Here is a 14,529-nt window from a genome sequence, read left to right as displayed (position 1 = left end):
CTTTGGTGTAATTTTCTTATTTCTTGTGCTTGAACTTCATTGAGTTTCTTTGGTCTCACTTGTCTTCCTGTCTCAGGGATCGGCATGGCCCTGTGCTGCATGATGTCCAATATTTGAAAACTGCTTCACATATTTTCTCTTTTAAAAATTGTCAGATGGTTAAAACCAATCTCTATTATTCCATCTTGGCCAGAGGCAAAAGTTCAATTCCAGGTTTCCCATTTTAACCATATGGAAATTTTATTTTTTGTATTTATTAGCTTTTAAATGCCATGATAAAAATGTTTCAACTACATATATAAAGTTACTAAAATTGTTTTATTTATCCCACCTCTTTTAATATACATTAAGTACATGTATAGAAAAAGGTAATAGGAAAATATTAATGGATTTAAATACAAAATGTAGGCAAAACACACTTTTATGTCTTCTAAACCTGCCTGATAATTATATATAAGAAAACTTGTTACAAGTCATAATGCTTTCATAACCTGCTAGGAAAACGTTCACACAGTACCTCTTAGGCTTCAATACAAATGTATTCTCAGAATCACACTGGGAAAAAGTAGTATCTGTTTTTATTCCTTGAAGTAATTATTAGTATGTTTACACTTATTAAAAATATCCTCAAAAATTTCCACTGCTTTGGAAAACCATACAGTTAGTAAGCTAGCTCAATTTCCTTTTTATTTCAGTAAAATATTTTCATCTCAAAAGTCAAAATTGGGCAGGAGTACTATACATCAGGTACATAATTTAAATCTTTGGGACAAGAGACTACAGAAGGTAAACAAGCCAGTAACCCACCTAATCTTATACCACAAAAACTGTAGATGACAGCAGGTAAATGTACACATCCATCTATTGTCAAAGAGATATAAATTCTTTTGACAATTAACCTTTATAAATTTTATGGTAAAGTCAATAATATAAAAAATTACACACAGCACACAAAGAATTAGAGAAAGTTAATGATATAAACCACACACACACAAAAAATAAAAATCCACACTTCTCATGTGGGAGAAAAAAATGGCAATAATATAGTAATATTTAGTTTCTACTACGAAATTTTCACTGATTATAAGTTGAATCATTTTGGTTGAAACTTTATAGTATAATTTTGCTTGTTATTAATTTGTAAGATAATCAGCAGATACGCAGCTCTAGTAGAATCTTACAAATCCTTAAAAATTTTCATAGGTAAAGTGAAGTTAGCTAAAAAAAAAAATACCAACCAGGAGGACAGATTTGTCAGAAGTACAATACAGTAACATAAATGCAACAGATATAATGTAATCTGTGCAACTGAAAATTCCAAAAATTGTCTTATCAAATATACAACTAATAAATAACAGCCACACTTGACTTTATCAAGTTAAAATAATTACTAACCAACCTTGTATTTTATTAGTCAATTGCTTAGAAGCACCAATTGCCATTTTTTAATTTCTCCATAAAAATAGAATGCATATCAAACGGTTTAATCCAGAAATATCCAAACATATTTGAAAAGCAACTGTCAATCAAAAATACATCAGTAAAAAAAGGTGATTTTAAAATATCCATAACCTATTTTTTTGCACAATTTTCTTTTCTTATGAAAAAGGGCACTTAGTGTTTAGCTAAAGCTTTCAGAAAAATAAAGATCCTATTGACTTTCCTATTAGGCAGATGATACATTGTACAGCTTTTAATATAAAAATATAAATATTTTTGACAGTCAGAGAAGATGAAATACTGGTTGGTATAAAATCCCATTACCCTTTTACTTGAAAATTTTTTTTTTCCCCAGAGGCCATGAAAAAAATAATGATTCCATGTAGTTCTGTGTTGCCAGAAACTTCCTAAATTAAAAAACATTAAGGTATTCACTGAAATTTCAAAAGTGGGCCCGGAGTCTTTTGTTTTCTTCTCTTAGTCTTTCAATTTCAGCCACTAAACCTTCATTCACTGAGTATCTTTCCAGCAGAGAGTGCATTTCATTCTAGAAAAAAAAAAAATGTTTCTTAAATTATTGGCATTTCACATTTATTTGGCAACTTGTTTTACATACTTTAATTTATCATTTCTCTCATGTTCAATTAACTAGCTAAACGATATTTCTTGTACTTAACCACCCTTGCTACTTTGTTAATATAAATGAAAGATCACTAGTAAAATTTACATATTTGAAAGGCTTATTTACACATTTGGGAAGATTTTTACTTACTGCAAAGAAAAAAAACGTAAAAAAGTAGCCTTAATATCATAGGTTAAAAAGTAGGGTGACTAGTTAAAAACTATTTTACTTATAAAATTTCTAAAACTCCCCATTTATTTATCATAACAACTAGATATGACTAAGTAAAATATGTATTGCCCTTTACTGGATTTTGTAGAGCCACAATTCTACACTCATTTAAAATAAAATTTGCCATACATACCAACTGCATATGAAACTGTTTAATCATCTCCACTTGCAAATTCACAATGTCCCTATGACATGCTTCTCTAGGAAAGAACATAAAATACTTATTAGAATTGTAAGTTTTATCAATTCTAGATCATTCAAGAAACTAAGCTCTTCTCATTTTTCAAATTACTGGATGTTAACAACTATTATTACATTAAAAATACCAATGCACCTAGCATTTATTTACCATGTGCTCTGCACTGCTTCTTGTACTTTAAAGAACTCAATCTTCACAACTAGGTATAATTATTACCTCCATTTTACCAATGAAGTAACTGAGCCACAGTGCAGTTATAACTTATCCAAAGTCACACAACCAGTAAATGGTGAAGCTAGAAGATAAACCCAAACTGTCTACCTCCATTCCACTACACTATATTCCTTAATGTAGCAATTATCAATAAGGAAAGACACAGTTTTATATTATAGTGAAATACAGATAATTCATTAGGTTATAATGTTTTAACTATTATCAATATTTTAGCTATTAAAAATACTTTCAGTGGAATGGAAAGGGGTTATTTGGGTGGTCACAATATATCTTACTCAATAAAATGCAATTAATTCATGCTTACAAAAGAATACATGAAAATTATGCAGTATAATAATAAAAGAAACACTTATCACCCATTAAACAACTTAAAAGTTAGAACATTACCAGAAATCATAGAAACCTCCTGTGTGCTCCTCTCTATTCCATCACTTAATTCTTGCGAGAAGCCCAAGACATTATTCTGCTTAATTTTGTTTAAGCAAATACATGCTTAAAAAAATACATTTATATAATATAGAATATGTACTCAATACGTTTTTGTTTCGCTTGCTTTTGAGCATTACAAAAAAGAGTACCATATCCTATGTAGTCTTGAGTATTGTACATTTAGAAAATAATCCAATACCGTGGTTCATGATTCATGTTCGATATATCTGTAATTCACTGATTTGTACTGGTATATTCTCTTGTCAGTTGACATTTGGATTGTTTGTATTATTAATTACAATGGTGTTACAAACAATCATGTGTATATCTCCCAAACTACACGTGCCAATTTCTGTAGACGACCTAACCAAGAGTACGTATGCTGAGTGACAGGGTATCGTCCATATGTACTTTTCCAGTTTTACAATGTAATACAAATTGTTTTCTGAAGTGGTGGTATCAATGGACATGCTCATCATAAGTAAAACAGAGTTCCTTTCACTAACATGTACACCAAGACTTGGTGTAGTCAGACTTTACAGTCTTTTCCCATCCAATGGGGTGTGAAATGGTATCACATTCCATTTTTACTTCTCTAATTACAGGATTGAGCATCTTTCTTAGATTCATATACGATTTCTCTTCTGTGAAATGCTGATCTATATCTTTTAACCATTTTTCTATTGAATGTCTTTTTTTCTTATTAATAAGAGTTCTTTACATAATCTGATCCTTTGTTGGGTATATGAGTATTGCAGATATTTTTTTGTCGTTTCACTTTGTTAATGATGTCTCATCATGAGTTCTTATTAATAACTCAAATTTACTAACCTAATACTGTAAATTTACCAAGCTCTTTTTATCGATAGTATATCCTCTCATTTCTTAATAACTTCCTTACCCTGAAGTCATAAATAAATTCCCTTACAATGCCTAAAATTTGCTCTTTAGATTTAAACTTTTATTCGATATGGAACTGATTTTTTTTAACAGCATGGAATCCATACTTATTTTTTACATGCATAACCATGTCACAACACAATTTATTAATTATTCCACATTTTGCATACAGATCTGCCATGTTTCCTCTGTCATATATCACATTTCCATATATGCATAGGTTTCTTTCTGGCCTATTTGATTCCTTTAGCCAAGCTGTCGCCCTGTGCTAATGCTACACTAGTTTAATTACAGCTTAGTAATTAAGCTTATCTATCTGACAAATAAGTCCCCTTTAACCTCATTCTTCTCTAGAGTATCTTGGTTATTTCTGGATCTCATCCTCTTTCGTGTACATTTTGGAATTATCCCATCATCTCCTTCCAAAGCACCCCGTTTTCATTTGATTGGAATTGCATTCAATCTATGGACCCACCTAGAATAACTGACATCTTCATAACATCTTTCCATTTAGTTAAGTGTTAATACTTTCTAGCAAATTTTAAAAAATGTTTTTCTATAAAGAGCTCTACTATTTTTGGTTAGATTTATTCTTAACTACCTTATTTTTTCTGTTGCAACTATAAGGGTATGTAAAAAAATTTTCTCTTCTGCCTTCAGTTTTGACAAAAGCTGTATTAAAAACGAACTGAAGGAATCAGAGAACCATGAAGATAACCAGGATTTCTTCTCTTGCAAAGGAGTCTACAAGGTAAGCCCACATTTCCCTCTGCTTTTCCCTCTGGGAAATATGCTGATTCTACCTTGTGGGGAAAAGAGGCTGAGCTGAAAGCAGTGGCCTGGAGCTTGAGACAGTCTCATTGTGGGGTGTGGGAGGAAGAGTTTGGGACTGCCAGAGCAGCCAAGGCTGCAAGGTCCAAGATCCTGGAAAGGGGTGCCTGCAGAAAAGCAAAACTGAAACTGTGCAATTTGCCGTTGGAGACACCTGTTGATTCCCAAGCAATGTTTACACTGGGTTAGATGATGGGAACGCAAACAAAAAGTAGCAGCTCCCAAGAGCAGCAAGAATTTTGGAAGCCTTGTGATGCCGGGAAAGGTTAAAAGGCCTGTGAATACTACAGATATTCACCTAACATCCTCAAAGGCACAGACTAAACACTAAGAATAAAGGCAAACCAGAAATAAACTAGCCCTAAGAAAACCTGAAACCCCGCAAGTGCAGGATCAGTGATCTGCCTGCAAGAAGAAACTTAAATCTTCTTGAAAGACAACAGAAATAGACCCACCAATTTCCACTTAGGATGTAATCTCTCCAACCCTGATAAATGAGAACAAGCCAGATAACCTATAAAACTACACATTTTAAAAATTCAACCAGAGCTGAGTGTGTAAAGAAACCTAAAAGAACTAAAATCCAGAATATGATGATTCCCGCCTAGAAGAGACCTATGATTGTTTTCATCCTCAACAGAGCAGCAGTGGGGGAGAAAGCTGCCACTGACAGTGTAAGGAGAACTAGCTGAATTTTTCATAGATTTGTAAAGGACAAGTGAAGACCGGCACAACAGATTAGAATCCCAGGGAGTCCCAGCCACAAAATAAGCCTGCAGTCCCTCACCGACTTTTTGCCACAGGCCTTCGCTGAGTGCTTATGTAAAAAAATTAGGGACAGAGCAGGAGGGCTAAGAGAGACACCCCTCCCCCGCAAGGAACACAAAGCCTGGTGAAGACTTGGGGCAGGGAGAACCGAGAGTAGCCTCTCTGAAGCACTACAGGCCTTGTAGAGAAGGCGGCCACACTCCACAGCTGAAGGAGAGCTGCTGAAAGGGAACCCCTCACACCCTTCTTTGTCCCCCCACTGTGAGGTGTAGCTGTGCAAGACCTACTGTGCAGAGCAAGTAAATGTACAGAAACACTCTGAGCCTCTCTGGGTCCTCACTGAGTCCCAAGCGGAGGCAGCTTATGGTGATGGAGAGGCAGGAGAGCTGAGAGAGGGCCCTACTCACCCCCACTCCCTGGTACAGGCACACAAGGCATGCTGAAAGCGGAAGGCAGGACAGTGATATTTCTAGGTGTGCCCCAGCAGAAAGACGGCTCCCTTTCCATGTTTCCAACATTGCTTTGTTCACATATTATTGCTAGACAATTCTGCTATTTTGCCATACATATGCATTCCTGAAAAACCTCCCGTTCTTTAAAACTGTGTACTGAAAATAAGAGCCAAATTTTTAAAATGTGATAAACGCTGTATTAGAATACTCAGCCTTAAAAAAGAAGGAAATCTTGCAATATCTGACAACATGGATGAACCTGAAAGACATAATGCTAAGTGAAATAAGCCGGTCACAGAAGGACAAATCTGCATGATTCCACTGATAAGAGACATCTAAAATAGTTAACCTCATGGAAATAAACAACAGAATTGTGGTTGTCAGGGGCTGGGGAGAAGGGGAAAAAGGGAGTTGCTAGCTGATGAGCATAAAATTTCAGTCATGCAAAAAAGTAAGTTCAAGAGACCCGATCCTACAACATGTGCCTGTACTGCACATTTAAAAATCTACTAAGAGAGTAGAGCTCACGTTAAGCGTTCTTAACACAATAAAACTAAAAAAGAAAACGACAGAAAGAAGAACGAAACTTAGGGAAAAAGGATTAGAACAGACCACTCAAAACATACATAACTTTATAAAGAGAACACTAATAAAAACAATTAAATCCTAATAAAAATACTAGCATAGTTTAAATATTGAATAATAAGACTTGTCCTTAAAAAAGTGATTTCTACTTGATAAAAGGGGGAAAGAAGACAGAAGAAACAATTGAGCTGTCAAGCATAGAGGCAACAATAAAATGCCCCAAATGGGGGAATCGTCACATAATAAGTACTTCCTAACACACAGCATGGAGCCAAACCAGGTTAGAAGGAAGGGCATAGGAAGAGAAGGACACCGACAGGTGGTTTGCTGCCTTCAGCAGGGTTTAGGACTTTGTTTTGGTTGCTGTTACATGAACCAACAGAATTTGTTCACCATGTTGTCATCACTGCCCTATTTACCAATCATGAATTAATTCATATTAAAGAAAGACACATCATAGCAGGACACACTGTACCTATCCCAATTAAACTATATGGCCTTTGTGGGCGGACCATTTTTATATGCTTAGCATCTGGTACATACACCACACACACTGTAAATTCCAAAATGATGAGTTTTCTTTAAAAATATGTATGTTAACATTTAAAACCATTTTTAACATTAAAAAGAAATATGCACCAACAAAAACTGCATATCTTCTCCAACATTCTTGCTCATGATAACCAAATTTGAACTAGAATACTAAGTTAACTATAGGTCAGAAAGAAAAATATAAAGATTCTAATAATTGATAATACTTTCCAAAACATATTGAGATGATAGGTAAAAGAACCAAATTTGAGTATATTTTACTATAATATAAGACCGGGTCTGATATATGATATGATATGATATGATATGATATATAATATGATATGATATAATATAATACTGGGTCTTATATTAATTTTTCTCCAAAAGACACATTACAGCTGATTGTTCGGCTAGGTCTTATTTTTGGGGAAATACAGTAAGTAACTATAGGTCAGGAAAAAAAACCCATAAAAGATTCTAATATAATTGATAATAGCTTCCAAAATCTATAGAAATTATAGGTAAAAGGAGGCAGCATTATAGAACACATTCTTACCATGTTCAAAATTCAAAAGATGAGGAGACAAGGATAGATCCATGCAAGAATTTTTTTTTGAAATAAAGTATTACATTCTAATTCATCCTATTTGAAAATATTCAGAACTCCTTTAAAAAATATTTTTCTGTATTATGTTATTGCACCTAGTATAGTTAGCAGGTGATCTATAAATACTATGTGTATGTAAGAATCCCATTTGAGCTTACCAGAATCCATCCACATTTTAATAAAAAAATACCCACAATGGTAGCCTGCTTATTAGACTGCCCTATCAAGTTATCTAATAACTACCCTAGGAAAATGTGCCTTTTCCTGGCTGATATTCAATAAATTCAGCATATCAAGATCAACAAACCTCATTATGTTTGCTATGGTTTTATGGACACCAAAACATAGGGAAAAGTAGTAACCACCAATGTTATTTATAGTTCTGGTTTTACACCTAATAAAAGCAGTTAAGGTCCAGATAGAGAAATTTCTTAGTCACTACCTAAAGTCATCCAATGTTTCCTGTATCATGTTTTGAATAAAACGAATTTGAATGGATGTCAATGGTGCATTTGGTCGATTATTTCCAATGGTATCAGCTATTTTTTCTGATAGTGAACTGGCAACTCCAGCAGTGACAGAGGATGCTAACTTCGGATCTAAAATAAAAAAAGAGAAAATATTAATAGTCAACTTGGACTAAGAGACATCAAACATTTCCAAATAAGATTTGGCATGAGAAAACTTGAAAAACTGGTAAAGAACAGTGTTCCTGTGACATTTAGAAAAATTCACTGGTTGGAATATAAATCTTAGAAACTTTCTATGACATTATTTCTGTGTGTGTGTGTGTGTGTATATGTGTGTGTATACATATACATATATATCTCCAACTGTCTAACGTAATAATATATGACAGAGGGATTAATCTTGAAGAATCTCTGAACCATTTCCTCTTATAAAAGATGAATGTGACAAGCTGCACCACAAACTCGATAAACCAAGACCATTAAAAACAAACAGAAGGAATATAGGAGTAAAGTAGTGCTACAGGCAAAGCCCTAGAGTTTACGCTAATGCAATTTATTCACAGAAGCCTTAAGGTAAAATATAGATATCTATATAACAGAGTTGCTTCTACAGAGTTGTTTTATATAGATAACTCTTATAACTGAACCTAATATCCCTTTAAATATGACTCAGTTTTCAGGGTCTGTTGTATGAACTCTACAAATAAGGCTTTAATATGGGAGGGGAGAGACAATTTTAGGTAGTTAATGACCTATTTTCAAAGGTCCTACAGATAGGAATATCCTACAGTATATTCCTATCTGTACCATATTAGATCAAGATATTTACATATTAGATTGAAAAATGAAATTCACACCAAGAGTGTCAAATAAATGTGGTTAACTTAACCACTCATATACATTTTATTGTCTTTTAGTAAGAGTCACACTAGAGCAATATCATAAACTTTAAACTTAATTATTTTTAATTTTTACTCTATGATTACTCCATTAATTATCCTTTCAAGTTAAATACTTACATTAATTATCCTTTCAACTTAACACTTTCAAACATTAGGGAAGTTTCATGTACTTACTTGAAGTTGAGGACCCATTGATTGTAGGTTCATATAGTAACTGGGCTTCATTTTCTTTCTCTGGCTTTTCAAATTTCTCAGGGCTTCTTGTTTGGTTAGATGATGGAGAGGTATTTAGACTTCCAGTTTCAGCACCGGAGATCAACTTTGCAAACTTCACATTTAAAATAAACAATTAATATATAAATTCTGGTTTTACCCATGTCATCTACATAATTTGCACCTACTTTTCGGTTTTTATCCAGTAGGTAGGGTCAGATAAAGGAAGAATAGAAAGGGATATAAAAAGAGAAAAAAAATTGCTAGAACTAGCGGTAAAATAAATTAAGTGTACTAATCAAAAACAATCTCAATGATAATGTGATGAGAAAAACCTCATTTACTAGCTATTGAATATCATTTAAAATGAAAATCACAGGGAAAAAAAAAAAAAATTCCCCAGCCTCTCAAGTGATACCTAGTCAGAAATATTTGAAAACTAAGTCAAAAGAAATTTCTGTACTTCTTGAATGGTTTCTTTCCATATCATTCTAAAAAATAAATGAAAATAAAGAGATATAATGCACAACAAATTCAGTGTTCCTGGTAATATTTGACCATTTTAAACACTTACATAATAAATGAACTTCTATATTGAATACTATATTACAGAGGAACGTAATGCTAATGAATTACATTCTCAGCACTATCAATTAGCAAATTGCTCTAAGACTTGGGGTAAATGACTTGACCACCAACGTGGTGCTTTCTGCTGCAACGGAAATACATTCCAAAAAAAACTCAGGTATAAAATATTATTACACAGTTACATTAAGTTTCTTGTCTTAGGAAAAAGAAATAGTGTAAGTTTATATTGCCATTACCTTCAACATATCTAGAGACAGATTTCAAAAGTATCCTTTAGATTTTAAAATATGACATCCAGATTTAAGAGTATTTTTTCACCTGGTAAGTGCCCAGCACTGTCAATAATTAGGACACATTAATAACAGCTGCCTGCTTTCTTGTGATGAAGCTCATCATGCTTGCTAGTGATAAACACACACAGTGAGTTCAGTATTATTTTCAGGCAGATACCTGTTTGAAGGAGTCTTTAGGTTCCTGTTTTCCAAGATACGTTTTCTTAGATTCAGCTGTCAGATCGTGATTTTCATTTTCTTCTTTCCCTGGAGATCCCATAAAGACATTGAGAGGACTGGAATGCAATACTGAAGTGCCAGAAGCTCCTGGATGTTTTCTTGGAGGAAACACTGAGTTCAGGTGTGTTAAAAAGTCAAGGCCTGAAAAGGAGGAGGAAAAAAAAAACAACTGCATTTGCATAAGACTTTCCCCAATCTTGGATATTTAACAAAAACACTTAACACAATAGATAGGTTAATACATGAGAAAGATATGGGATCTGGATTCAGAAGCAGGTTCTTTTGCCAGCTCTAGCCCTTATCTGATGTTTGTTCTTGGGTAAAAATCGTAACATTCTGTGACTGCTTCCTGATCTGTAAATGTGAATATTTATTTCCCTGAGTGGTTAGGCTACAGAGGTATTATACGTGAAAATACTTTGAAAACTGACAATGAGGGTTTTAGTCAGTATTAGTTTCTGATAACTGAAGACTGTTAATTTGGTATCCACCTATGGTATGTACCTTGGCAGGTAGCCTCCACTGCGGCTCCTAATAATCCTGCCTCCAGGCCCTTTGAATGTGGGTTGGACCTAGCAACTTGCTACTAACAAGTGGTGGGATGTCACTTCTAAGATTTGATGACAAACACACTGTGGCTTCCATCCTGGGGTCCACTCTCACTCTCTTGCTCACCAGCTCCGAGGCAAGGCAGTTGCCATGTTGTCAGCTGCCCTGCGGAGAGGCCACAGGGGAAGGAACTGACTTTTGTCTTTGGCCAACAGCCACATGAATGAGCTTGGAAGCAGATCGTGACCCAGGTCAGCCTCGAGGTGCCTGCCGCCCTTGATCACCCTGATTAAAGCACCAAGAGACCTAAAGCCATGCTCAGATTCGTATCCCACAATTATGAGATAATGTGTTCTTTTAAGATTCAAAATCTTGGGGTAATTTGTTACACAGCAATAGATACCACAATACTACTTAAACAATTTTCATAAAACTACTTCTCAATAGGTCTTACCATCTCCTTTGGCTACGGACTCATCACCTCCCTTGTTAACTGCAGCCTCTATAAGAAAATTAGAAAATCAAACTTAAAAGATAGTGAAAAAGGCACCACAGCAACTTAAGCTTCTTATTCATTACCCCAAGGAGTTCAGAGGCTAATAATTATAAGAAGAAAAATCTGAGTAAAGTTAAAGGTAGTACTAACATAAACTTCCCTTTTTGTTCTTTTAGCTTCATGCATAGCAGCAAATATGAAAAGATAATTCTACGATAGAGTCATTTAATGAGACACCAAAGTGTATTAGAAAAAGCACTGTAGTAAGCTCCAAAGCTCTCTAACCCAGTTCTGCCTACACTACTTAATACCTTTGTGATGTCGAACAGAACTTTAATACAATTAAGCTTCAGTTTCTGCAACTATATAAGAGGGATAATGCCCTGACGATCTCTTAAGATTGTTCTAAGAATTAAATGAAATAATGTAAGCATATTTTGCAAGCAATACAATGCTATAAAAAACAAAGGTTTATTAATATCTATTTCAATGGTAGAGTATTTCAATACTGCAGTATTCATTTCTCAATTAACCCAAAAGTGCTTAATTCCATTTTAACAGATTAATAGAAAAATGGTCCAAAGTCATAAAAAAATTCACCAGTAATTTAAATGGCCAATAAATTATTATACAAGATGATCATATTAGGATTATCATCCATCCATCCAATCACCTATCTGTCTATGCATGTGTGCATATATGCCTAGCAATTACACAACACACACATACTTTTGGAAGCTGTTAGTTTTGCCCGAGCAAAAGTAGTATTCTTATGTAAAAGATGAAGAAATTGAAGTACAAACAGATTAAGCCTTTTACCAGTAGAGCTGCATCCTTGAGATTAAAACACGAATCTCTTGATAATGAAACCAGTACTATATTTAGTATCCATGTTTTCTTCTTATTAATAATGTAAAACTAATAAATGAAGGGCATATGGCTCATATTCTAATCATATTTTAAAAATAGCTAAAGTAATTAAAGAGGAATTTCGATCCTTTCTTCATTTCTCTTAAAAATCATTAAAGAGGATTTAATTTATAACTCGAAACCCTCCATAACCCCCCTTCCTACATTCTTTAATTCAAAAGTTAACTCCATGGGTTCTTTTAAACCCAAACTCTCCAACTGGGCACTAACTTCAGAAACCTTTCTCAACACCAGCCCGAGTCACTTTTCCCTCCTTCGCCCACGTCCTTCCTCACATTACTCTTTATGTAGTCTGACCCCTCTTTTTCCTGAAAGAAAGGAACCCTTCCCTCTTTTATTAGGTGGAAGAAAAGGGAATTTGACCTGGATGTTGAAGTAGTCATTTTAAGGCTGGGGTAACACAGAAGACACCCAATAATTCTGTACTAATAAATTGTATTTATTCTTTTTGACTATGAAATTCATTGTAAAAACTTGGAATATACACAATTTTAAAATAAATAATTAAATTTTGTACGATTATGAGCAGATATAAAACAATTTAAACATCTTGCTCCTGTTGATATTTAGATTTGCTCCAGTTTTTCACTATTATATATAAACAGTAAACATGCAAATCTTTGTGGGTTTCTCTGAATATTTCCATAGGTAAACTTATAGAAATGGAATTAACAGGCCAAAAAGTGTGAATATTTAAGCCTGCTAAATTACCCTCTAGAAATTTACCCATATTATTGATAATACTGCTATTAGCAGTGGAAGTATCCTGTTAAGAGAAACAGAATGAACATCAGCACCAAAGAAACCCAGCCAAACAATGTGCCTAGTTTATATAAAGTGAACAACAACGATAAATAATGTTTGCATTTATCAAGCTGGCAAACTTTCTTGCTTTTTGTTTTCTTTTTAATGGCAATGTCTACTAGCAATGGGGAGTGTGTGTGCGTGTGTGTGTATATGATAGTTTCATACATAGTGTAATAGATGAGGCAATCTACCACCTGGCCATTTGTCTCCATGAAAACATTTAATACCAATTAAATACTAATAAACACAGAAATAATTTTTTTTTAAGTTAGGAAGATATATTTTGCCTATCAAAATATCCACAATTTTATGATGATTTATTTAGAAGTAGGTATAAGTAAAAGATTGCCTGTGGAGGCAAAACTTCCTTTCAGAAATTTCTGTGGAAATTAAAATGCTAACTTGAGAGCTTTTTGCACAGGTCCCAAGTGAAAATTACCAGCATATACTTTAGAATGATAACATTTGATAATATTAGGGGAAAGGAAAAGAGTTCAACTGAAGCTATTACCCACATCTTTCAGTCAGAATGACCACCAGCAAGAGAACATGACTCTCTGATCCGAACAGACTTACCATCTCTGATAGGTGAGAACATGTCACCTAAGCTACTTTTTCCAGTATCATCAAAGATGGAGAAATCCTGATTTTGTCCACTGTCTGTTTCCTTGGGCGAAATATCTGTGTTGATGCTTCGAGGCAAACCTTATAGAAATTAGATACAAAAATAAGTATTATTACATCTACATAAATTTATCATCAGAAGCTAGGTTCTACAAATTAATGCATTACCCATACTATTGGTAATACAACAACTGTGAGCACCAGGAAAAAAAGAATTTAACAATAGCTCAGTTAATCATCCTTTTCATGGAATAAAGGCACCCCCCCTCCCAATCAAGTAACTTATTTTGCATACAGTACTACCTTATTTTTTCATACAGCACCACCTTATTTTAGCCATTGTGATTGGGATTTTTCTAAAACAATTTTTATATACTTTGCTTCCCTCTTAAACAAAGTATACTCAACACAACTTACTTTTGTTACTGCCTCACTCAGATTATCCACAAATTATTTTTTAAAAAGTCTGTAAGGCATATATGGCACAATGCCTAACAGATAGCAGGATTCAAGTTATGTTAGTTCTTTCTCCAATTTGCAGTGAATGGATTTTTCCCCCTCTTCTGTCTTTTTCTTCACTAACAGTGGGAGCTTAACATCGCTCTC

General features: G+C 34.0%; 1 protein-coding gene across 2 annotated transcripts in view; it reads right to left on the bottom strand.

Moving 5' to 3' along the window:
- Window positions 1-299: 299 nt before the first annotated feature.
- Window positions 300-14,529, bottom strand: part of NEDD1 (NEDD1 gamma-tubulin ring complex targeting factor) — a 42,192-nt gene continuing 27,962 nt past the window's right edge. For both annotated transcript variants that reach the window (XM_019732198.2, XM_019732199.2), the window contains exons 9-15: window positions 13,876-14,004; window positions 11,521-11,568; window positions 10,456-10,658; window positions 9,379-9,532; window positions 8,275-8,431; window positions 2,427-2,493; window positions 300-1,987 (exon numbers count right to left, since the gene is read on the bottom strand). In XM_019732198.2, the coding sequence (XP_019587757.2) occupies window positions 1,883-1,987; window positions 2,427-2,493; window positions 8,275-8,431; window positions 9,379-9,532; window positions 10,456-10,658; window positions 11,521-11,568; window positions 13,876-14,004 (863 nt within the window). In that variant the 3' untranslated portion in view covers window positions 300-1,882. The remainder of the gene's footprint in view (window positions 1,988-2,426; window positions 2,494-8,274; window positions 8,432-9,378; window positions 9,533-10,455; window positions 10,659-11,520; window positions 11,569-13,875; window positions 14,005-14,529) is intronic.

Source organism: Rhinolophus sinicus, linkage group LG02 (assembly GCF_036562045.2).
Source record: "Rhinolophus sinicus isolate RSC01 linkage group LG02, ASM3656204v1, whole genome shotgun sequence".
In the NCBI taxonomy this organism is placed as follows: domain Eukaryota; kingdom Metazoa; phylum Chordata; class Mammalia; order Chiroptera; family Rhinolophidae; genus Rhinolophus; species Rhinolophus sinicus.
Note: the sequence above shows the minus strand (reverse complement) of the source record. Positions and strands in the feature narration are given on the sequence as shown.